At 43.8% G+C, this 25,259-nt stretch overlaps 2 protein-coding genes across 4 annotated transcripts; one reads left to right on the top strand and one right to left on the bottom strand.

Moving 5' to 3' along the window:
• The first annotated feature begins 83 nt into the window (after nucleotides 1-83).
• On the top strand, nucleotides 84-12,880 carry VDAC3 (voltage dependent anion channel 3). Its single transcript, XM_068421399.1, has 9 exons — nucleotides 84-127; nucleotides 2,267-2,338; nucleotides 3,456-3,505; nucleotides 7,434-7,586; nucleotides 8,729-8,781; nucleotides 10,159-10,386; nucleotides 11,256-11,406; nucleotides 12,092-12,149; nucleotides 12,384-12,880. The coding sequence occupies exons 2-9, from the start codon at nucleotides 2,272-2,274 to the stop codon at nucleotides 12,473-12,475; spliced, it is 852 nt and encodes a 283-aa protein (XP_068277500.1). The 5' UTR covers nucleotides 84-127; nucleotides 2,267-2,271; the 3' UTR covers nucleotides 12,476-12,880.
• On the bottom strand, nucleotides 6,200-24,855 carry IKBKB (inhibitor of nuclear factor kappa B kinase subunit beta). 3 transcript variants are annotated; one of them, XM_068421396.1, is made up of 21 exons: nucleotides 24,699-24,855; nucleotides 24,528-24,622; nucleotides 23,683-23,800; nucleotides 22,863-22,932; nucleotides 21,835-21,923; nucleotides 21,291-21,380; nucleotides 20,800-20,924; nucleotides 20,356-20,463; nucleotides 19,912-20,041; nucleotides 19,247-19,441; nucleotides 18,965-19,079; nucleotides 18,485-18,608; nucleotides 18,077-18,228; nucleotides 17,903-17,964; nucleotides 16,717-16,826; nucleotides 16,406-16,455; nucleotides 15,783-15,882; nucleotides 15,434-15,581; nucleotides 15,095-15,222; nucleotides 14,279-14,369; nucleotides 6,204-13,711 (listed from the first exon to the last, which is right to left on the bottom strand). In XM_068421396.1, the coding sequence occupies exons 1-21, from the start codon at nucleotides 24,801-24,803 to the stop codon at nucleotides 13,643-13,645; spliced, it is 2,274 nt and encodes a 757-aa protein (XP_068277497.1). In that variant the 5' UTR covers nucleotides 24,804-24,855; the 3' UTR covers nucleotides 6,204-13,642. The 3 variants fall into 3 exon arrangements, with proteins under 3 accessions (XP_068277499.1, XP_068277497.1, XP_068277498.1); XM_068421397.1 differs by lacking the exon at nucleotides 6,204-13,711 and adding an exon at nucleotides 13,994-14,150; XM_068421398.1 differs by lacking the exon at nucleotides 21,291-21,380 and having other exon boundaries at nucleotides 6,200-13,711.
• Nucleotides 24,856-25,259: the final 404 nt, after the last annotated feature.

A 25,259-nucleotide genomic window follows, 5' to 3' on the forward strand; every position in this document is an offset into this window, starting at 1 on the left:
GCCAGCGCCGACAGGACGGGCCAGGCCAGCGGCAGGTGTGCTGGTGCGCATGCGCGACGGCGGCGCGGCGCCGCGCATGCGGGCTCAGGGGCGCCGAGACCTCTACCCGGAGGCAGCGCGGCGGCAGGTAGCGGCGGGGGCTCGGGCTGCGGCGGGGTGGGGCGCGCGGCTGGCCCCACCGGGGCCCGCGGCGCTCTCCGGGCGGAGCCCGGTGGCCTCCTCGGGGCCGAGGCGGGCATTCCTCGAGTCACCTTGCCGCGGCGGGGCTGGGCAAGAGCCCCGAGGTGGGCGCCGGGCGCTCGCTCCGGCCGGCGCTTCCGCGCTCTCGGGCCCGGCGACGCGGCCGCGGGCTGCTTGAGGCGACGGCCCCGGGGCGCGGGCCGGCTCTCGTTCTGTGGGCAGGCGGCCGGGGGTCTTGGCAGCGCTCCAGTTTCTCGGCCGGGAAGCACGAACTTCCGGGGTCGGCAGCGACCGAGCGTTCCCATGGCGCCGCCGGCTCGGGGAGGTCCGGCGGACCGCGCTCCGTTATCGGTTGCGTAATGCGCGTCAGTAACAGAGAGGAGGCGGCCGCGCTGCGCTGCTCGTGAGCGCGCTCGTGTGCCGCGGCGCGGCCTGGGCGGGCCGCTCCCCCGGCCGCGCAGCCGGCACCGCCGCTCCTCGGCCCCTCCGCCCAAGGGTGCGTGACCGCCTTCGCGGGCCGCTTTGTGCCCTACCCGTCTGTAAAAGTGAAGCTGGCATCGCAAAGCGTAGTTGTTCTCATTTTCCGGTCTTGTGTACTTCTTTTGTAGCTATTCCATAGACCGGTGTGGCTATTCTTACGTTTATTTCTTCATTGACATTTCCAATTTGGTGTTAACTTTTTGCAGTTTATATATAGACGTTGGCTTACTGTGCACTGTATCTGAAGATGGCAACGTTAAGCATGAGTTGCCCCCAGCCTTTTATTCCTTGATGTATTTTCTCTTGTGGCTGTTGTACTAATTCTATAGCTGTGGGAAGGAAAATAAAAGCACAAAATTAAGGAGGCTTTGTTTAGAAACAGGGTGCTTAAAATAAATACTGTGCTTTAGTTCTAAATCTCTGGCTTAATATTTCTTTTCCCACTTTAGATTGTGTTTTGTTGGCTGTTGTCATCGCATCTGGTTGATGGAGACCAGTTCTAATTTAGTATTAAGACCTGTGGAACTGTTAGCTCAGTTCCTCTAAACAACTCTGGCTTGCAAGTAGAGCTGCTTGTGATTAGCAAAGAATTGATGTATTTCAGCATAAGCTGCCCTGAAGAATCTTTTTTCTTTTTTTTTTTTTTTAGAATACTGTTTAAATACTTAAATAGTATTTAACATATACATTAAAACACGTAGAATACAGAAAATATATCTGTCTAGCGTAAAGAGAGGACCCATGTTAGGAGAGTGAACAGGCTCACAACATTCAGGATGTCTCATGATTCTCAAATAAAAGCATCACCTTTGATAGCTTTTCTTTTCTGGAGCAGGTGTGCCTTTATATTTATGCAAACTTACTCTAGAAGGGGAAGACCAATTTTCCACTGGGAAAGAGTTTTCCTACTTCTTTTAGTGTGGATTTTCGGAAGCAAAATCCCTAAATTATGGTAACCCACATTAAATATGTCATGTAAGCTGTAATATCACGTGCCCGTCCTTTTAAGTGTTGTCCTCCGACATAGTTGTAACAGTTACCTGTATTAGAAAGTGTAGTTTCTGCCGCTGTGTATACACAGTGCAGAAATACTAGACAGTGTACAGAGATCTCTTTTTGTATTTTACAAATCTCTGGAAAAACTTTCTAAGAAGTCACAAGTGCCCATGGAAGATAAATATCTTTTTCCTTTGGGATTGTTCAGTGCTAATGTGTTTTTTCTGCTTGGGGTCCCTTTCAGAAAGGGTCCTGTCACGAAAGCAATGTTTGCTCGTTACGGAACAGCAGTAAGGCTCCCGTGAGCTCCTTTTGCAATTTAAGAATGTGAGGCCTACACATGTAGTTGAATGTAATACTGTTTCTAGGGTTTAGTGCTTCCAAATAATGGATTGGCTTTCATAACTTCTTTGAATTGAAGTTTGTTTGTTTCTGACAAAGCAACAATGACACAAGAATGACTTTAATGAACATTCTTCAAAGATCTTGCAGTTCCATATTGGTGAAGTACGCAGAGGGTGCTAGCCACAGACGTTTATAAATGCTTTGGATATAGTTTAGATTTTATGCTGTTAAACTCAAGATTCTTACAGCTTCCAATATGTTTCAGATCCAATGGCTGTCCCACCGTCATACAGTGACTTGGGAAAGTCTGCCAGGGATGTATTCAACAAGGGATATGGTAAGTAACGTGGCTGTGGTTTGATAACCTTTCATATTTTTTCTTAGGCATCTTGAAAATTACAATAAAAACTTTAGTACCCCAAAGATCCCCTAAATACCTTGTGGTAGGAATTCAGCAGAGGCCTGGAGCATCTGGCGCCTTCTGAATTTGAACTTTAGACATGTGTCATGAAAATGCTGCAGTAGGAAAAGAGTCAGAGGGGAAAGTTATGAGTTTGACCTTAAGATGCACTCCAGAACAGTCTGTGCTGCATTTTTTACCTTCAAATTTTTGTTTTTAGAGGCATTACATCAGTCAAACTCGTGTAGATTGCCATAGGAGACCATATGTGGCAACAAACAGGTTCCTAAGGTAGAATGATCTTTATGTTAATTAGCATAGCCTATTGTCATAGTTATAGTGGAAATAATTTCACAATATTTGCATTCCTCTTCTAAGAATTTAAATGGAGAAATTCTGATATTAGTCCCTTTTCTGGGGGCAGTACTAGAAGTGTTGACGTTTTTTATCTGGTTTTGTGCGTGTGCAAATAAAGATTGCATTTGTATCCCAAATCCATGTGCTACATAAAATTAAAAAGCACTCTGGTCTGGTCTCTGCCACCCTGGAGTTCAGGCTTTGCTAAAATTCAGCTCAAGTTCCCTGCTTTAGTGTCAGTTGTTTCAGGCTTTTCTGCTTTTCCCTAGATTCATAACAGATTAGAAAGAAAAGGAAGAAGGCAGTAGTATATCTGCATACAGCACTGGTTGAAGTACGTTTAAACGTATTTTTCTCAGAGAAGGGGAAAAGAAAAATCCCTGCCCTGTAATCAGAAATACAGAAGTAAATTGAGCAAATCAGAAGAAATGGTAACTGTATTGATTGGTCCCAGACCGCAGTAGCTACAGAAGGTGGAGATATTTGATGACGGGTGACTGTTAAGACTAAATTATGAGGCCACCAACTTTGAATTGTCAAAATTCCTTCAATCATTCCTCAGTAAGATCAACAACTGTTGAAATGTGAAAATAGGCAGTTTCGGGTCAGCGTACCCTACCTGCTGTAATCTGGATGTGTTGGAAATAAGCCTTGCTTTTACATTGCGGTGAAACACTGGGTACCCTTCTATTTTCAGGGTTTGGAATGGTCAAGTTAGAGTTGAAGACCAAGTCTTCCAGTGGGGTGGTAAGTATTGGGGGCTTTCAACATCATCAGCATTGGAATGGAAGGACAAATTCCTGAACTGGTTAGTGGTAATGACTTGCTAGCCAGTGTTGCTTCTCTCTTTCAGTTCTCATTTAAAAACCTGTAGCTGACTGACATATTTCTATAGTGATGTGTGGAACTGATGTAGCAGTACTTCTTTTCCTGCGGTGTGCAAGAATTTTCACACATTTTGTTGTGGACATGTGCCTTTCCTCCCCATTCCCATTGCCACATCCCAAACAAAAGAGTTTCTTCACCCTAAATAGCTCTCATTTGTGCTTATAAATGCAATTGAATTTCTCTGCTGTTGTTGATTTTTATAGTATTTTGAGTCCGGGCTGACTTTTTATCAAAGGTCATGGAGCAAATAAGAGCCACAGTTTAATTTAACTTCATTTTCACTCATCTCCACCATGCTTACAATGCAAGACTTAATTAAAACTAAATAGTCCTCCTGCAGTACCCTTTATGCAGAATTTGAGAGCATTTTATAGACATTAATGAAGCTTTAGCGCTTCAGGTAACTAGAAAATACTATGATCCCCACTTTAATGGTGGAGAAGTGGACCTTTGTCATAATTTCACAGGGGGGCTGGCAAAACCAGCAATGGATTTCATAATTTTGGTCTTTAACCACAGGCATATATTGTTTACTAGATAAGCGTATTCTTACACTGACTCTCAGTTCGGTGTGTGCTACCACTTAATGCTGTTCTGGTTGATAAGCCATGCTGCTTTTTAGCCTACTTCATAACCGTATTTGCCTTAGCTCCCTCCTTCTCTTGCATTCTTACCATGCAAAAGGTGTAACTCATTCCTTTTATATTAGTGTATTCTTTTGATGGATTAGTTGCACTGTGTGCCAGGAACGTGTAGGCATGAGGAACTATGTGGTCTCTATACTATGACTGCTGCCAGTTACTGATATTTCATGATAATGCGTAGTTTTCCTGGCTGGAAGTTTTGATTCTCAAATAATACGCTAATGCTTAATTATGCTGTTTTCTGAATGTGACGGAACATGAACAACCTTATTAAGTTCTAAAATGGGCTTTTCCTTTTCCATGCAACTTTCATGTTGGATGTTTATCCAGCTGGTAAGAACAGTGACTATTTTGGCATGTTGGCTCTTCATTGCTTTGTCTAGCGAGGTTTTCTGTGATGCATACTGTCGTTCATAAACTGTTCCATTGTTTTTACTCATGTTATCATCCACGTCATGAAGTTTGACTGTGTCCGTAGCTCTTAATTTGCTGTATGATCCATGTATGTAAAGCCATTTGCCATCTTTGTCCAACAATCCACAATAAGAGCACTGTAAAAGCAGCAGGAGGGAAAACAAGATGGATACAGTATTGATACAGTTGTCTGTTGCTTAAGGTTTTGTGTTTGTTAGTGTTTCTAATCAGCGTTCTGCTGCAACTAAATGGGGTTTTGGGGATGGAGACAAGGTTAGGAACAAAACGTGAGATCTAATTCATACTTGTGTACTAATAGTACCTCTGATTGTTACAATTCAGAAATGTTTGGGGTGTTTTTCCTGCGGACTTAGAAAACGACAATGGTAGTGTCTGTTCGTTATAATTGTTTCATAGATTGCAAGTGGTTTGGCCTAGGAAGTGCATGGCATTCCTGAAGATGCCAGCCACCGTAAACTAGAAGGTCAATGAGAAGCTGAGCTTGACTGCTGATTCAGACTGGAGTGTGACACGGAGCCAGAATGAGTAATTTTCAGCTACAAAAAATCCAAGAAATGCTTCTACACGAGATGGTTTGATGAGACGTCTCTAGTTTAGACAGTTAAAGATTGATGGCAGTAGATGCTGCTGTGTGCCTTCCGCTTCCAGAAGCAGATCCAGTTCTGACACCTGGAAAAATCCTTTGGCTTTTGATCATATGACAGCGCAGGGTTTTTTTCCTTTGGCTGTGAGAAAAAACATTTTACAATCTTTCTTCTGGTTGGTCTGAGAAACAAATCAAGCCTTTTTAACCAGTTACCTGCCCCAAGATCAGAAGAAAGCTACTTCTGAATTCTGATGTATGTTTGAGATGTCTTTACACTGAATTTGTGGAAGTGATATTAGAGCAGTGTGTAGCAAGTATGTCTTAAAGGATAGTCTAATGCATCCTGACTTGCGTCACTTATTTTTGTTAGCCGGCTAGATGTGTTATAAAACTGCTGTGCTGTTGTCGTAGTGCATTAGCTCGAATAAGTGTCTTTTTTTTGTCTTTTTTTTTTTTTTTTTTTTTTCCCCTCCCCACGGTGTGTAAGGAATTTTACCTGGCTGTACTTCCCTGGCACTTCAAAACCATTTAAAGACAGTTTTTGTACACTCTACAAAGTCCCGAATTGTGAAACTAATGTATGCGGCATCCAGGAATACTGTCCTGGAATGAGACGGATCTGGAACGTCAGGGTTCCAAAGCTTGGATATGTTGGCAATGGATACTGCCTTCTCTTAAGCACTGTATCTTTCAATATTTAAACTTCAAAAGAGGCAAAACTTAGAAATGTAATGGCAGATTAATTATCTTTCTTCAAGGCAAATATTTAAGAGATGAGGACAACTGAAATGAGATCAGTTCTCAGATGCTTTTTAAAACCTAGCTTGTACACCTTGAGCTCACTACTGTGAAAATATGCCTGCTCATTCCTTTATACTCTGTTGTGCACGAAACACTGAGTAGACTACTTCCAGGAGGAGAGATGTTTATTGATACTTCAAGTCCCCTAAAATAACAGGAAGCTCTGATGTATGGGGGACTGGCCAGACAGCATCTTACAAAATACATATTATACAAAATTCAAAGTTGTTGGTTCAGTTACACTAGTCAGCGAAGGACCAGCCTGATGGAGAGATGTCAAGGTGCCACTGGGGTCAGGTGATTTTTTTCTGATACTGTGGAGGAGAAAAGGTCTGCAATTTTAACGTGCCTTACAAAGGGGTAACAGTTGCTGGCTGAGGTAATGACAGAAAAGTTACGTTGAGGGAGAAAGTGCTCAAGTCATCGACATGGTATATGAAGAGTCTAAGTGACAACAGTATAACGGGTAGGGGGAACAATGATGTTAGGGTGCAGTAATCTGTGTGAAAAACATCAGTGACCATTTTCCAGAAGACATTTTCACTGCTGAAAGATGGAAAAAGAAAAAAAAAAAGAATGAAAAGGAAAAAACACACAAGATGTTTGGAGAAATGAGAGAATTTTTTTTTTTTGCTATTCATCTAGCAGCATAACTTGGACGTAGGATTGCTTTTCTTAAGGGAGAGTGTATTTCCAGAAGGACTATAACGGGTGCTACTTCATGCACAATTGGGACAGTACTGGTAAGATAATAAAGGGAATTACAGGAGATTGTGAGGAAAAATCCAAGGATACAAGCAGCTTTGTATCCCAAGCGAGTATCTTTTTGTATCTGGGTATGGATCTGTGTGAAGGTACAGAGCAAGTTGTGCAATGTTGAAGTAACAATTGCCACTTTGGAGCAGAAAAAACACAGCAGAAAAAGTTTTTTTTTGGTGCGGGGGAGATTGGTGGATAAGGCAGGAGACAAGTGCGGTAAAAATTAGAAGGGGGGAGCAGGTAACCAAATCATGATGCAGATGAAAAGTAAGTGAAGATGTCAGGTCTTTGTGTAATAGTGCTCCTTCCAACCTAAGCAAGTTCCAGGCCTCTATCAGCACACCTCAATAAAAGAAATATCCAGCACAGAGATGCCAAAAGGAGTAGCATTTTGTGATGCAAAAATAATTACTTTTGGTGGGGACAGGGAAGAGTTGGAGGATTTTGAGGGTTCTGTCAAAAGGCCTAAGGGTAGCAAGTGTGTGTGCTGGCTCTTGACAAGTGGAAAAATTGGATGTAATTAAATATCAGAATCCTGAAACTCATATTATGCTTTTGGCAGGAATTCACTGCAACTGGTTCTTCCAACTCAGACACAGGCAAGGCTTCAGGCAATCTAGAGACCAAATATAAGGTCAAAGACTATGGACTTACGTTCACCCAGAAGTGGAACACAGACAACACACTGGGAACAGAAGTTTCCATGGAGGATCAGGTAAGAGGAAGCAGATACTCTGAAAATATTTCTGCAACTACTATGAGAAAGTATTGAGTTGAGCAAAAAACACCGAAGAGTGAAAGCTGCACAAAACTATCTGGAGTACTAAAAACAAAGTTATGTATATTTGCAGAATGCACAGAGAGAGAGCATCATGAATTTTGGGGGTGGGGGGTGCAAGCACTCCCACAGCAATGTGCTGCTACGTAATGATCCAAACGTACAGAGTTACTACAGTTACGGGCATGCAAACGTTTTAGTTAGCTGGTTGAATGAATGTCACTATTATCCACTCCAAATAGGAGCTTTTGTTTAAAGATGCACTCTAGCTATGTAGAACTGTCACTGCTGCAGTCATGCAGCGGGAACAAAAGAGGGGTCTCGTAGTTGTTAATGCTCTAATACATAAGGGCTTAAGTTTGGCTGCCTTGAGATTGAATATATTTTGTAAGGTTGAAGAGAAAGATTCGTGTTTGCAGCTTGGCACTGCTTACACAAAGGGTTGCTAGCATACAGCACTCTCAAAACATACAGTGCTTTTTCAAAGTAATAGCTTTACGCTTTTCCGTTAAGGTAATGGTGCCAAAGACAGTAGAAGTTCTGGTGCCCTCCGCCATGTATGGCCATCAATTTTTGTAGTTATGGTTTTGCACTTTTACCTGTGCTTTAAAATGGAAAATGCTGTCCAGCTCAAAACAAGGGTGGGAAGGCTGAGACAGGAGTATGGTTTGGCCCGTGACGTAGTACAGTGTCTTAAAAGAATACCTGTAGATTCTGAGAGAGATTCTTGAGCTACTGTATGGATTGTTGAAACTATAGGGAATAAGCAAACATGAACTGATCAGTTTTCTTTCTTTAACATAGTTTCTCAATTTTCTTGTCCACGCTAGATTTGAAATCTTCCTGTAATAATATATCTACAAAGCGTGCGCTGTTATAGGGCCTTGTTGTGGGGAGAAAAAGTCCAAATTTTAATCCCTTGTCATGCAGCATCTTCAGATTTTGTTGGAAAACATGTGGAAAACATTATGGTTGTGTTTTGTCTTCTCTTTAGACAGGAAGTAGAGCTATAGCAGTGGAATCTAACAAATCATGTTTCAGCAGAGTTCTGAGCAGGGGTCTCTTGTTTTTCTTTGCAGATGGCTGAAGGACTGAAGGTGGCTCTTGACACTACATTTGTACCAAACACAGGGTAAATATTTTCTGTTACCTTTATCTAAGGAGTGCTAGAATTTCCCGTAAATTTTAACTAGAAATGCTTATTCTGGTCATTGTGTAGATGCTGAAAATTTACTGTAGAATATTCTGCAGACACTGTAGAATATTTTGAAGGCAATGGATAATACTGGGCTCAGAAGGACGAGGTCTGCTAAAAATGATTCTTCAGCTTTTTCGTCATTGACAAATTTGTTGTTTTGCAGTAGGCATTATATTTTTGTAACTCTCCCCTTAAACAGCTAGGTCTTACATGGACCACTTAACTTGTACCATCTCTGTCACGGTGTTGACAGTCCAACTGTTGTCAACCTAGTGCCTTAAGAACAAAGCAAAATTATTTTTTTTCCTGATGCTTTTGAGCAGATGTCTGTGCACAACTAAATGAGGAGGTAGAACTGCATAGGTATTATGATAGGCAGTGGAACAGCACTTTTTTGTCTTTCTCAGTTATCATGTATTTATTTTTGGTAGGCAGTAGAGCAAAGGAGGGGTGTTTCTGTCTGGATAATGCACAAAGCTTGAGACTGCTTTGTAAATAATTACTGGTACTTAAAGCTTTATTATGGGAGAGAGCCTGTCAGAAAAATCAGAGTTTGAAATGCTGCTTGGATGTAAGGAATTAGAAGCTAAGTAAAAAATGAGACCCCAGGCCTGGATATGAGTGACAGGCAGCATGATGTTCTGCTGTGTCTTCAGTGGGAGAGAAACAAGGTTGGGGAGAGGATTAAGGAGGTGATAAAATTTTGTCTCAGTTATGTTAAGTTTTAATTGATAGCAAAACGAGCACAAAGACACACTGGAGAGGAAGAGGCTTCAACAGAGGGACAGAAAAAGGCTAAGTGGATGATGTCCGAAGGATGAGGAGATTTGTTTTTGATAGAGTTGTCTGGTATTCAGCAGTGAAGAAGGAAGGAAAGCAAGCACTGCACTTGAAGGAACGGTTGAGAGAACAGAGCAGACAGAAAGGTGCTGAAAGGCAGAAAGGCCAGCTAACAGTGTGGGATGTCATGGACGCTCCTGAATGAAACTGCTGATGCCATTATGCGTTGCCTTCACTCATGGAGAACAAAACTTGAAACCTAATGGGTTTTAGAGCATGAAATGCTTTTGTCTTTTGCTTCTTGAGGATTTTAAGGAGTTTGAGATGGTGGAGGAAAATGTAGCACCATGTAAATATATGTAATACCAGTATTACCCTTATCCCATGCCCTCTTCAGCAGCTGTTAAGTTTTGAGTAGGCATTACAGTCATTTAATTAACTGGCCTTAAGGGACATACATACGTGAATAAAACTACATATAATACATACTTGTATACTACCAAGGATAAAATGGCATGTTTCTCTCTGCAGGAAGAAGAGTGGAAAGTTGAAGACCTCCTACAAAAGAGAATATATAAATCTAGGCTGCAACATAGACATTGATCTCTCTGGACCAACCATCTATGGCTGGGCAGTATTGGGCTATGAAGGCTGGCTTGCTGGCTACCAGATGGCTTTTGATACGGCCAAGTCTAAGCTTTCGCAAAATAACTTTGCCTTGGGGTATAAGGCAGGAGACTTTCAGCTGCACACTAATGTGTAAGTATTATCTGAGCCTAGAAAAATATTATCAGAGGAGCCAAACTAGATGAACAGTGAGCATTAACGGAGTTAGGCGAAAGGTGGGTGGATGGAAGGGGATGCTGATTTGTTTAAAAATAATCTATATTCAGTGTTTTCATCTTCCGTACAACTAAAGCAGGGGCAACTTTCCAACTCGTCTTTTGAGACCTCGTTTCATGGTAATTTTGGTTTTTGTGTATATAAGATAGTGGTGTAAAGGCACTTTATAGTGTTAATTTGGAATTTAAATCTGTAAACTTTAACTTCTATTTTGGCGCTAGATAAAAGAGCCTTCAATTAAGCTACTGTACCTCCCCCCTCCCCACCAGATAGATAGAAAGCTTCTGGCTCAGAAATGCCCAAGGTGGAGAAGAGAGGTGTGTGTTGTATTGTGCTTGTGTTTCCAGCTGTCATCACACTGCAGCTCTAGTCTTGGCATTCAGATGCTCTGAGAGTCTTTGAAGATGGTGTATTTAAACAACTGCTGTGCAATAACATTGTTTTCTGTCTCATCACTCCCATAACTGACTTAAGTTTCCTTCTGGATTTGTCCCTTTATACATTATCACAGGCGACAAGAAAGCAAGGTTTGTCAGAACCTCAAACCATAGGTCTCGGCTGTTGGAAAGTCTTGTTCCATTCTGCAAGAAAAACTTGTTTTGGGTAAAAAAACATGAGCAGGAGTTTGCCAGCTCCAGTTAGGAATTATGGGTCCAGGGAAGTATTGGAGCTCTTGGTTCATTTTAAGAGATAATGATCAAATGATTGCAGGGAAGGGTTAATCTAAAGAGTTACTATTTACTAAACAAGGCAAGGCTTGACACACTTGCATCTATTACAAACAGGAATGATGGCACCGAGTTTGGTGGGTCTATTTATCAGAAGGTTAATAATAAGGTTGAGACATCAGTCAATCTTGCATGGACTGCTGGCAGTAACAACACACGTTTTGGTATTGCTGCAAAGTACCAACTGGATGAGAAGACTTCAGTTGTGGTAAGAATTTTGTTACAGGAACAAGTATTTCAAGCTCCCTTAATTACTGAAAATTTGTGGTACAACACAGTTGCTTTAAATAGTTACTGAGACAGTGTGGTAGATGGCAAACTGTGGCTTCTGTTGTGGTTCAAATTTAAATTGGGACCTTGAAGGTCATATTTGTGAAAGGACAAAAAAAAAATCTAAAGCACTGTTTTGTCCATGGTGAAATGGTCACTAGCCTGACTAGTGTGCTTAGAGCCTATGCAGAATATGTTTTCAAAAGGTAATGAGAGGATGCAGCATCCTTTTAATGTTCTAATTCTTACCACCTAATGCATAATGTAAAACTGTACTAAGTAAAATGATGGAAGTTCAGCTGAGCTTACAGCCTTCTCCTAACAGTCAGTTAAGCCTTGAAAGTCAGCTGAGGTCCTGAGATAAGTGGTGTTACTGATGCTTGCAAATTCTTGCAGAAATGTTGGAGGGGGGGAAAGATTGGAACTATTACTTAAGCCTGTTACAGCTTAAGCTGGAAACTCTTGAGGAGAAAAGGAAAAGACTGGAATATGCCTCTGCTAGAAGTTAGACTACAAGTAGCTGAAAGAGTTAATGCATAAGCCACCTTCTCAAGGCACTGGGACAATTCAGTCCTAATATTTATACACTGTGTATAAATACTGTAATTTCTTTTTTCTTGTAGGCTAAAGTGAATAATGCCAGCCTGATTGGAATTGGTTACACTCATGCCCTCCGACCTGGTATGTTAAGTCAAACTGGTTAGCAGTAAATAGTATTAGTACTACACTATGGGTTATTTTACTGTCATCTCTAGAACATTAACTGGATCTTACATAGGCTCATAGAAGTAAAGGATGTGTATGTACAAAAGTTCCTATAGCAACTAGGACACATGAGTGAGGCTCAAGTATTTGAGGGGAGGCCATTGGACAGGGATATCAGTGTCTGAAGTGTCTCCTTGCTTGCTTTCCTAGGTGTAAAGCTGACCCTCTCAGGCTTGATTGATGGCAAGAATTTCAGTGCTGGAGGTCACAAAGTTGGCCTGGGATTTGAGCTGGAAGCTTAATGCAGCTTTAAGTAAAACAACAGGTGGTGCTCTGGAAGATGAAGGAAAAGTGTACCCAGTGTGTTTCGGCCTTAATATTATACTGAAATGTCAAGAGATGTGAACTTTCTACTCTTCCAAAGAATCATTTTAACCCAACGCTGAAGTCCAGAGAGTGCCAGCACATCAAAGGAAGATACTTGAAGGCATGCATGGAAATTGTGATGTTTGTGCAACATTTCACTTCAGTTTCCCATATTTTAAATCTGTTCCTAAAACCAGGAGAAAATCCCACCTCTCCCCATTACTGTATTGTGTCCTGCATGTCCTATACTCCACAACCTTTTAGAAAAGGTGGTCTTTGTGCTGTAGTAGAAAATTGGGTTTACATCAGAATAAAATAAATCAGTCACAGTTGGAACATAATGTTGGTGTGCCTTGTCTCTCACTAAGGCTCAGAAAAGCTATGCTCCACCCAGCTGTGGTTTTTGTTTGTTTGGTTTTTTTTTCCAAGCATGGTTAACAGGTAATCTGCAAATGCTTTTTTAAACTATACGTGTATACTGAAGATTTCCTTCTCTGCGGTCTCTAGGATTAAAACCTGAGAGGTGTAAGGATGTTGAGATCTGCACAGTAAAAGCAGTTTTTTCATTAAAATGTTATTGAGGGTATCAAAAAGAGCAAACCAAAAGTTTACATGTTTTAGATAATTTCGTTCCCATATAGGAAACAAATATTAGGTAAGTACAACCGTTACACTTAATGAAAAAAGTGCAAATCAGCAAAGTTAAGAAATTAAGTTCACAGTTCAAGTATATTAGGAAGGTGACATCTACCGGTGACTGTGCAAGCTGATTGCATGCGTTGTCTATTGTTCATTAGAAAGCCTAAAAGGCAGCAAAACAACCACGTGATGCCTAAGGGAAGATACATCAGGACAAAGAATAAGAATATCTGCTGTCTTAAGGCACGATTAAGAACTTTTCCCAAGCAGTTACAACAGGCATTTCCTACTGTATCTTTGTGAAAAAAGTGTCCGAGAGGTGGATCCTAAAAGCTAGGCCACGTGTACCACATAAGCAGTAAGTGACAGTAGAAGGAGGTACTTGAACTTCCCTTCTCAGAGGCAGCAGCTTTTCACAGCTGGCTTCCTGAAGTAGCATGTCTTCAGAGGAAACGAAAGTGATTTTACATCTGGGTTTGTTCTGGACTGTTTGCTTCTTCTACCTGAAGCTGCAGCCAGCTCCAATCCAGAGCCTAAAGAATAAACAGTTAAAACTACAAAGTTCAACACTAGCTTACAGTTGAGATTTCTCCAGAATAAAGGGGAAGCAATTTAAAAAATTTACTATGAATAAGTTGGTCAATATAATTTTGTGATGAACCATGCAACTGTTGTAAAGGAAACCCTTAAGCTACTTATTTTCTTTAATATTTTACTTTCTTTTCAATATTCTGCTTCATTAAATAAGCATCCCTGCCCACCAGTGTATTGCCACCCCAAGACCATCCCAATTTTAAGAGTGCAATTCTGCAGTATTTTTGTACAACAGCTGAGCACCTTGCCCCATCCTTTATTGTTCAGCACAACTTAAGTCCCCAGGGCATGGCTCCCGTTCTCACCAAGCAGGGAATATGTCAGTCAGCAGTTCAAGTGGGGGAGTGCATGCTTTCTATCTCCCACAACTCCTCCTCTCTCCTCATCCAAGAGAGTAATATGCAGATTTCTATTAGCCATATTACTTATTGGTGGCAAAGTTACACAAACAGAAGTTTGAAGCCATGAGCTTCCCCAATCCATTTATAGAATATGAAATATGTTACCATGAAGCTCTGCTCCTGATCCTTCATTGTGTCATGCATCACATTTTCTAGTTGGCTACAGAGTTTCTGTGATTCCAGCACTAGCTCCTCACTGAAAGGGACAATTATTACACAGTTATTTTCCATGGCAGTTTTGTTAAAAAAGATGCTGCCTCTACCTTTAAGAAATATTTCTGGCAGGTATGCTGCAGAGCACTGACGAATATTAACCTTTACCAGTCAGCTCATAAGCTAGTAATTCATACTGCAACTGGGAAAGTTGGTGGCATCCCCAGATTTACTGGGACAGGGGGAAGGAAGCATGTTCCAAGATGGAGTTGGGTTCTTATTACATGGAGTCACTGCTGCTAGAGAAAAAGTTGCAGAACAGCCTATAAACTAAAGGATTAAGCAACATTCAAATAAACAAACCAGGGTCTGTCATTCCAGCTGGTGACCCAGTGTCTACACACTACATGTGTTTGGTTATAGCAGTCTCTCCTTTATGATATAGCTCAGCTACTATCACCTTACGTGACAATGCTCCAGCAATTCCTGTTGGCAGTGTACTTAAGTGAGCCCAACCATTCCAGATAAAATAAACCCTTTATTATTGAGGCAGGCAGAAGTGAAGCTATACATTATTCCCCGTTTGTCATAAGGAAGATTCAAAAGCCCCACAAAGTCCAGCTACTAGGTAGAAAAGACTGCTGACAACGGAAGCTGAACACAAAGCGTAAAATGTGAGAAAGCCCATGTGTCATTATTCTGCAAAACAGGAGCCCCAGCTTTGTAGTGCTGGCATGAGGAGCTACAGAACTCCAGACTTTGCCTCACCTTTTCCTGACAGATTCTGATAAATTGTAGGTTCCAGAAGGGACCTGCAGCAGCAGCTGACCAGAGCTACCAAGACGTGATGTGTTCATGCTCTCTGGACTGCCAGTAACAGGACCGCGTACTTTACTCTGAGGAAAACACAGAAGATTCGGATTGCAATTATTCCTACAAATTTCCAGCAGCCAGGAGTATGAGACAGCCTGGAACTTGGCTTTAATACTAATTCAAAAATAACAAAGAAAAGAACCACAGGACATACTAAATTTACTATTAATTATTTCAGTAACCTGTGCTACAGACCGTATTTTCAGGTCAAACTGGACTTTTTATTTTACTTACACAAGCTATTTTCAGCAAGTTCCACAGTTCTTTTTGTCGTTTCTCCTGAAGCCTAACAACTGTTTCCTCATCTTCATTCATCAGATTCATCACTTTCTCCACTCTGGGGAACAATTCCAGTGCCTTCTGCTTGCAAACCACAGTTTTACTATTAAAAAAAAAAAAAAATCAGATCACACATAGGCAACTGCAGTAGGGGAACATTTCTGAAGTTTCTTATTTCCTGTAACACTCTGAGATCTCATTAGCTGTATGCACTGTTTTTTAAACCTCTAAAACAAAACCCCTTGCTGACAGGAGCAAATACTTTCTCTCAACCCTCAGTAAAAGGTGACTCTACAAAGCTCACCTGAGCTGAGCATAAATGACTCTGACTTTTTTTTCAAAGGTCTGGATTGCCTGTAGGAGCAGTCGTACTATTTCTTGGCTGTCACCACTTGTCCTCTGATCTGGAATGAAAGTCAGAGCGTTACACAGAAAGGTAGGCTTACAGGACAGAGTGAGAAAATTCTTAGTGGCTTGTTTCCACTGGTGCTTCAATCCTGAAACATCCCAAGTTCAGGGCATGCAAGTTTGAGCGGGATGAACTGCGCTGGATTTTAGCCACCTTCTTCAAAATGATGAGAACTGGAAAGCAGAGTTGGTAGGGTGGGTCTAATGCCTTGGGGCTGTATAGCTGCTCCAAGGAACAGCTATGTCTTTGATCCTTCCTACACAGCAGCAGCACGTGCTTGCAGCAACAGCTTGCTCTGAGAAGAGCTCAGAAGGTGCCAAGAAAGCAAGGCTGGCATAGTTTAAAATTGACTCCCTGACTCCCCTCTCCAAAAAAAAGGCGAGTCCAGTAGAGTCCATGTGCAGCTAGTGTATGGGCAGGCCTAGAATGCAGAGAAAGTTTTCTCAGTGCTTATTATTGCATCTCCAAAGTCACTACCCACACAAAGCAAGCTGACCTTGAGCTAAAACGTCTTTTACCTCTTGGCTTCTCTCTCAATCTCCGGTACAGCTCTCTCGCTTGTTCTTCTCTAGAAGAAAAAGGCACAGAACACAAAGGACTTTTCTAGAACCTAAATTATGAACAAGTAGTTCAAGAACTCAAATATTCTGTGTACCAGTCTGCCATTTCAGACTGATGACAGGTAAGGAGTCAGAAACTGTCTTTTAGTGTCAGAGTCCTCCCAGTCCCCCATAATTTGGGCTGAAGAGATAGTACTTTCATTGTCCTGCCGTGAATAAGCTTAGCTAGCAATACTCCTGCATCTGAAGTTCAAGGTAGTTCAACTCACAAATCCTCCAGTGTTCCTCCTTGTTTACGACCTAGTGGGCTTCTCTGCAGGTCCACAATGTCTGTCTGCAAGGCCATCATCCTCTTCACTAGCTGATCCACATCATCCTCCTGAAAGCACCGCAGAACATAAGCCATGGGACAGTCTCTTATAAGATACACTACCATTCACACTGGCTCTTCCTTTCTCATTCACATTTCTAAACACTCACATCAGCAAGATGCAAACAGCAGCCTTGGACAAAACCAGATAAGAATGTGAGTAATTTCAATTCAAGGAAATTAGCTTGGTGCTCTGGGATAAAACAACTTCCAAGAATTTTTTTTTTACAAAAAATTTGGCCTGCGACAAAGAGCCATTGAAGGGTCAAACTTTGTAGTAAATGTCTGGTAAATAAAGTGTAGTAAAGGCCTGCTAGTTCCCAGGCCATCATGCTTCCTTTTCCTTGGCTATTCCAGATCTCTCATCCTATCCATTACCGCTTTTCCCCTCTTCACTTAGCACACAACCACATCAACAACTGGCACCCCAAATTCTGCTTTTCACTTGAACTCATTCACATGCAGAAGCTACCACCTGTTAGACAGTCATTCTGCCCTCTGCCTCCTCCCAACAGAGGAGGACCAAGTACTGGAAAGAATAAGATCTTGACTAGTCACCTTTCGCTCCTTATCTGGGAGTGACGGTCCTTGGCCCTACTTACAGGGGTTACGCTGTCTTGTGTCAAAAAGCTGAATGCCCTACTGGGAGCAAATGCAGAATGTGCATCAAGAATGGGAAATTGTTGCCTTTTCAAAATTCAAGACTGATGCTTAAAATTCTTGTGTTCAGTCATCTAATCATTCACTTTCACATTCAGTTTAACCTATGTTTCATATCCTCTTTTCAGCTATCCTGGCTCCAGGATTGGGTTAGCAGGACATCCGAGTGCCACTACTGCAAAATCTCCTCTCACATTCCCCAAGATCTCCATTTTTGCCCTAAGTCTTTTAAACACAGTTAGCTTCATGAAGTACTGGCAATGGACAAAAATGGTGCCACCCAAACCAAGGGTGATCTGAAATCAGCCCAGACACAACTTGTTTCTATTTAAGGGAGGACAATGAAGAAACAAAAAAAAAAAAGAAAGGGAAAGAAAAACAAGCCTCCTCTTCCTTAGGATAAGCAGTTAGATTTAGAAACATACCCGCCCACAAAGCTCCACAGCTTGCTCCATCTCTTTCCAGGCAAACAGCAGCTTCTCAGAAGCTACAGGAATAAAAGAATAATGATTGCTTTTCTCACACTCATACAGGAAAAGGTAGATACTTTGTGGGGATGAGGCATAAAAAGACCTCTGTTTGCCAGATGCTATACTCACTAATTCCAAATTCAATCTGCTCTTTATACTTCTCCAGATCAATTTGGATGCTTGTTCTAAAGAAGTCCAGCTTTGCTTTCAGCTGCTGGGAAAGGGAGGCCATAGAATTCTTCATCTTCGAGAGGGTACTATTGTATCGCAACAGATTCATCCTGCATAGAAAAAAAGGTCCTATTACCCTCCCAAACTAAAACCACAGCCTTCTTCTTATATCAAAAGTAGACACTTTAGAGTGTAGCAATGAGCTCAAAAGCAGTTGCGTCAGAGGATGGAACTCTCATATTTTCATTAATCGTTAATGGCTCCACTCATGGGCTTCCCAGTTCCAACAGGGTCCCATTCCTGTCCTTTCCCTTTCACCAGGGAGCAAAGGCAGAGATAAATATTCTAGAGAAACTGCCACCGTACATGGCTGCTCGCTGGCCCTGCTGAAGCCGGTTACAGTCCTCTTTCAGCATCCGGATTGTGTGCCAGATCTGACCCCACACTTTCCGCAACTGGAAAAAGTGGAGATTCTTCTTTGGATCCTGAACTGGAAACAGAGTGGGGAGGGGAGGGAAACGTACGTATCAGCATGAAGCCTAAAAGTAGTGTTATCACATTACAAAACAGAGCAAAACATCATTCCTTTGAGGGGCATGTTACCTCTTGCAAAGCCTAGAGTCGGCTAACCTCTATGCAGCTTCCCCGGAATATCAAAATCAAACACTTCCTTTCCTCAGTTATTTTGACAAATTTAATGAATGCTATGCCAGTCCATTTTACTGCTTCTTCAGTCCCAATATGCAAAAGATCTCTCTACTCTTTGCACAGGATACAGATCAGAGAACACAGGCAGCCCTCTCAATGCAGACAACCTCTCACATTCACGCTAGAGAAAGTCCTTACGGATGTAGTCAACGCTTTCCGGATGAGGACGCAAAGCAACCTGAGCCTCGTAGGCAACTTTCCGGTTATCGAAGAGGAAGAGGAGGTCTGTGTCTGCAGCTGCAGTATCATTCACCTGCAGAAGACAAAAGACCCAACCAGGTTCTCTCAGAAAAAGCAAGCCTCAGTAACACCATAAACAGAATGTTCCTCCTCAGCCAAAGTCTGAACACCAAAGGCAATAGGGTACCTATTCTGCCTGCTGATTCACTCAACTGCAAACAAGGGAGTATCCAGACTCACCTTGCTGTCAGCTATATGTTTAGTGGCCAACTTCTGAGAAAACAATGCAAGTCCAGCTTCCTGCAGTAGCTCCTGGTCCTGTTCTGGGATTCCTGTATCTGACTGGATCCTGGCCTTCACAGTCTGCAGAGTCTCCTTCTCAGTCACAGGGTAGGTGTGTACAGTTCCCGTAACCATGTTCAAAACATGAAGCAACTAGAAGAAGAGTAGTGTGACATGAGAAGGACTGAAGATGCATTGGTTATGTTAGAGCAGAGATCTCAGGACTGAGACACTGGCCACCGATAAACTGTTCAAAGCACTTGCAGGACTCTAGAAGTCACTTTGCAGCTACTTCATAACAAACATTATGCCAAAGTCCTTGTCCTCCTTCAACTGGAAGAGATCCCACATAACAATTAAGCAGCTTCAGCCACAGAATCCTCTACCAGAATATGGTACCAAGCACACACAGAAGCTATCTGCTACTCCCAACAAGCTCAGGGAGTATTTGTCCTCAAATAAGCAAGAGGAAAGCACCTGTCACTAACTGTCATGAGACAGCTAAATAAGACTCTGTGCTGCTCCTCCTCCTCCTAGGTCTATGAGTCAAGCCTCTTCTCTCACAGGCTACAGGCAACTGCTCTCCGAAAAACTCTTCAGGGTCATACAGACCCATTGCTCACCTTCAAGTTCAAAATGTCATCCAAAGCTTTGAAACACCCATTGGGTCCATATGTAGGATCTGTACCTCTCTGCCGTGGGTGCCACATTAACATGAGTTGCAGCCATTTCTCCAGCCTCCCAGCCAAAACACTGAAGGACCAAAACAAGATGGGGATCAGAAGAGGAGAAAGTGCATTTGCAGTCACCATATGGCCTGGTCTCTGCAGGAGGACTGACAAACAACTTCCCCATCCCTCTCACCCTCACCCTGATCACAAATGCAGTGTTTAGAAGGCAGAAACAGAGACTCACAACTACACAAGTCTGACAAGGAACAAGCACTGTTTGTGTCATGCTCTCAATTTATTCACAGATTAACATAGTAAGGTATATAACATAAACCTGGTCCTTTCACAGAAGAAATAGTTTATCCCAGTGTGGCATAACAGATTTCTAGTTCTCACCTGTTTAGATTGTTCGGGCAAGGTAAACTGCTAGAAAATTTGACTTCTCCAGATAAGTCTTCTGAAACAACAATATCCAGCTCGCTCTTCTGTCGCACTTTTGTATGCCTAATGAATTCAAGCAAGTACAATGATGAAATAATCACCTGCCTTTCCCAGCCTGCATGTTAGTAGGCTCTTAAAGCTACTCTTGACAGATGTAATACAGATGCCGCTTTGGTTTCTGCTACCTGCCCTCCAGGAGTCAGTCCTTATCCCAAAGAGCAAGTATCAGGAATGCTGAACTTGCTCAGGTAGGTTAAACTCCTGTGAAGGGAGTCAGTCTCCATAAGGGCACGGAACATAGGGATATTACCCTAAGAATCAAGGGAACACAGCTCTACTTCCTGTAAAGAGAATAGCTGCATTGCATGCACTCGTATCACCCGGCCCCAGCTCACTCACCATTGCACTGGCTGCCAGTTGGGTAGGAATGGTCGGAAGCCTGTAATGCACTCGAAGGCCAGTGTGCCAAAGCTCCAATAATCCACTGTCACCGTATACTTCTGCTGCTCCAGCAGCTCTGGAGCCTGAGACAGTTTACACACACATGAGACAAAGCCACTCATCTCTTAGCTCTTTCTGTCCCTTAAGAGCTCATTAATGTTTGTACCACAGATTACAGACAGTGCTGAATGCTCTGCCTCTCACGAGCTTTGAGATCCTCTCAGAGTGAACAGGACAGGTTATCAGCACTCCTTTTATTTACAACAGACACAGCCAGCAGACACTGTGAAAACCCAGTGTCACCAAAAAAAGTCACCTTTGCTAGCTGAAGCACCCCAAATGCACCCCATACCAGGACAAGTACTTCATGCCAGTTCAAAGCCTGGTAACAGTTAACTCTATCCCACTGCAAAGTGGTAGCTGCTCTTCTAGCTGAATTCCTTCCTTACCAAGTACTGTAGAGTCCCAACAAAGGATGTGCATAGGCTACCCTGATCCAACTCCTTAGCATAACCAAGGTCAATGATTTTGTGTATTAACTGAAACACACAACAGAGAATAAGAACACTAGAGAGAAGTCCTGTTAAAAGCACACCATACAGTAGAGAAAGAAAAGGTTCAGCTCTTCAAAGATATGCAGCAAAGGTGCCAACAAAGAGATGGAAGTGGAAATGGGAGGCTCCTGTAGATTCCTAAAACCACAAAATATGTAAAGTTGTCATTGGCTTGATATTCAGAGCTGGAAACATTACTGCCAATTCAGATATTGGGTCAATAGTTGAAAGTCAAAATGTCAGGTGTTACCAGAAGTCTAATACAACCTTTCATCTCAGCTGGACGCAGAATACTGTTCACCTGACACACAGATCTGAGACAGCTGTTATCCTGGGTTGAGTGCTCTTGCAGAGGGACCACTGCAACTACATGAAGCACATGCATGTTCCTCTTACACTTACTTGTCTGTGCAAGCAGAGACACTTGGTTCCTGCTTACCCTTTGCTCTCCTTGCTGCAACACAATGTTCTCTGGTTTCAAGTCTCTGTGGATGATCCTGTTCTCATGAAGGTACCTGAGAGCAGAAGCTGAGACACAGAAAAAGCCACTTGTAAGGCTGTAACTAACAGTACCTAGCATGAGCTCAGTAAGGATTCATTTCTACCTAGTATAAGCATGGCTTTTGGGTCAAATCTTGTACAATCAAACATACAATGAAACACCAAGAGAAAGAGGAAAAGTTGGCATCAAACACTTCCAGACACAAAGTTTGCCCTTTGGGTCTTCCCTCACGCCCTTCTTATAAACTGGTGTAACACTGCCTAGCTCCCAGTCAACACGGACCTCCCCAGACTACTAAGACCTCTGGCAGGACAGGAGATAAGGCCTAACAGCCACACCTGCAGTAAAAGTAATGACAAATGCACATTTATTCTCTTGCCACAAGCTCACTTTCTAAGCATACATCTGTGCCAAATGCACTTCGTAACGTATCTTCTCTCTAAAGCCTTAGTACCTGTCCAGTTTTGCCTCAGCTGCAACTCAGTAAGATCACAACATAGCTTGACCAAAAAACTCCACCCCAAAAGTCTCCAGACAGCGCTTGGCAACTTCTGCACCACAACTGTCTAAAATTCCACACAGTGGTTGCCCAAATGCTAATGGAAACCCATTGATCACACACACTCTGAAGTCCTGATGATCAGCTGTTAAGCTGAGGGTGGAGACTGATATGCAACATAAATCAGAGTCACTTGGCAAGTGTTCAGCTATCCAGAACCTTCCAGGAAATCCTGAGTGGCATTTTTGCTGGGTAAGAAAATCCATCTCTACATTTTCAAGAACAAAAATCAAAGGTTGGCTCTCCCACAGGGAGGGCTGGCAGAGCAAGACAGGAAACAAGTATACTCTTCAAAGGTCAGTCTAAGATTAGAGGCATTCAGGTCACTGCCACATATCCTTAGAGTGGACTCAGCACTGAAAGGGCTTCCATAGTTCAGACAACTGCAGGTATTGCTACCACTTACCAATATCAGATAACAAGATGAGAATAGCTTCTTCCTGCAAACCACAGCAATTCTCCAGCTGATTCAGGTACTGCAAGAAAACAACACAGAATATAGTCTTTCCCTCCTGTATCCTGAGTGAGACTCACAGTTCCACAAACTCTCATGGATGCAAGAAGTTCCAGTAACAGCAACGAAATTTTCTAGAGGCACAAAACTCCCAAGAGATTGTGACCTTCAGGAGCAGCAATTACAGCTTCAGGCCTTGGTCTAACTGCATGGGAGGAGAAAAGAGTGGGTGAAAGAAGTCAAGTGTCATCCCCATTCTCTTCCTTCTACTTGCTCCATCCTTCGTAGCCGTTTCCCCTATGCCTGACAGTATCAGCTCAAATCTCAGCTCTAAGCTCTGGGTTTTATCTATAGGCAGATTATAGCAAAGGTTAGAAAAAGAGTAAGATTAGAATTAACGTGTTATTTTTTTCTGTGACATATAGGAGTTAATCACTTTCAGGAAGCGTACAGCCCACAGATGCACCCTGCCCTATGACGCTCTTGGCCATACTCACATCCTGTTGCACAGCCCTCACACATGCCCTCATCCTCTACATGCTCACAGTATCACTTGCAGCCAAACAAATACAAAAAGTTTCAGAAAGCACTTAAGTCTTCAAAAGCTGAACGTAATAGGAAGGACCAACTCACCAAAACCTGTTGGCGTCATGACAAGAATTAGAAAGCATCAGGATGTGAAAAGAGAGGTTTTACAGGGAAACTTCAATAGAAATTCTAGGATCAGCTGAGAAGCTGATCCAGCCCTCGGTCACCACCCCAGGGACCTCACCTTGCGGAGGTCTCCGCCTTGGCAGTACTCCATAGCCAGCAATGGCAAGTCATTCGGTGCAAGCTTCTGCATCCCTTCAGGGACATCACGGGCAGCCACCACATTGGGATGGTTCAGCCTGAGGAGAGGAAATGAGGCAAGTACACATGACGAGCAGAACCAGGGTAACATGCGATCCTTTTAGAATCTGAACTAATGAATTCTAAAGGTCTGCAATTCATCCATCCTTCATGCACCTAGACTCATCCCAACTCCTTGCATTTCATGTGCAGTCAGGGCACTCCTTCAATGCATGCACACAACAGATCTGCCCAGGAGCTACAGGAACGTGCCTTGTGAAGGAGTGTGACGCAGTCTGTTGCCACCCTTCAGAAAAGACCCAAACCGCGGTCAGACCATTGCATCCTACAAAATCAATCCAACGCCCCGAAGGACAGCCCAGCACAGACATTAGGCTAGGCAAAAGAGCAGCTACGTAGCAGAACTGTAACGCTGAAGGCAGTGGCAGAAGCGCCGAAGACGAAAGTCTGAGACCCAAGACTGACGAAACACAACGCGAGGTTTTCTGTAGCGCGCGCGCTTTACGCGCTTGCCCCCGTAGCGGGTCGGGCACCCCCGCGGTAGAGGCGGCCGGCGGCCTCTCCCCACCGTTTACCTCAGCGCAGCTCCTAGATCCGCGCTCGGAGGCCGCCCCGCTCGTGCGCTCCCGGGGGCGCTGACGCAACCCCGCCTGGCGGCCACTCTGCCCGGCCCGGCCCGGCCTCGAGCGGGCACCGGGCTCCGCCCGGGAGCGCCAGGCCGAGGGCCGGCCGCGGCCCCGCCCGCCGTCGCGCGGCCCGCCTCACCTCTTCATGATCTGTATCTCCAGCGCCCAGCGGTCGCGGTTGCGCGGGCTCAGCTCCTGCCGGCACTGCTTGATGGCCACCTGCTCGCCGCTCTCCTGCGGACACAGCACGGGCTCGGCTGAGCGCGGGCCCCGGGCCGGGCTGGGCCGATGGGGGCCGGCCACCGCCTACCTTGTTGTGCCAGCGAATGACGTTGCCGAAACCGCCGGTGCCGAGGCGCTCCTTCATCTCCCAGGGGCCGCAGGTCTGCGCCTGCAGGGCCGGCGGCCGGCTCATGGCGGGGCCGCAGCGCTCCGGCTCCGGCTCCACGGGGCCTGGGCCGCGTCCGCCGACGCTTCCGGCTCCGGCGCGAGCGGCATGTGGCGCGGGCGCCCGCCCGCCCGCCCTTAAAGGCGCCGCGCGGCCCGGGGGCGGCCGCAGGTGCGCGGGGCGGGAGCTCCCGGCCCTGCCGCCGAGCCCATCGTCACGGCCGCCTCCTTCCTGGAGTCGGGGGCTCGGGGTAAACGGAGAGTAGAGCCCGTGGGGTGTTTAAGTGAAAATACCAGAGCTGCTGTCTCCTTCCCACAGCTTCTTTAAAATCTGTGAAACGTCCTGCAGTGTTCCATTTATCACAATTCCCCACCTCTCCGCCCGAGCCACAGCAGTGTTCTGTGCATCACATCGGGTTTAGACACGGCTTCCTCCTGGGCTGGCTGACGTTCAGCACTTCAATGCCACTGCAAAGACGCCCTA

Source organism: Nyctibius grandis, chromosome 33 (assembly GCF_013368605.1).
Source record: "Nyctibius grandis isolate bNycGra1 chromosome 33, bNycGra1.pri, whole genome shotgun sequence".
Classification (NCBI taxonomy): Eukaryota; Metazoa; Chordata; class Aves; order Nyctibiiformes; family Nyctibiidae; genus Nyctibius; species Nyctibius grandis.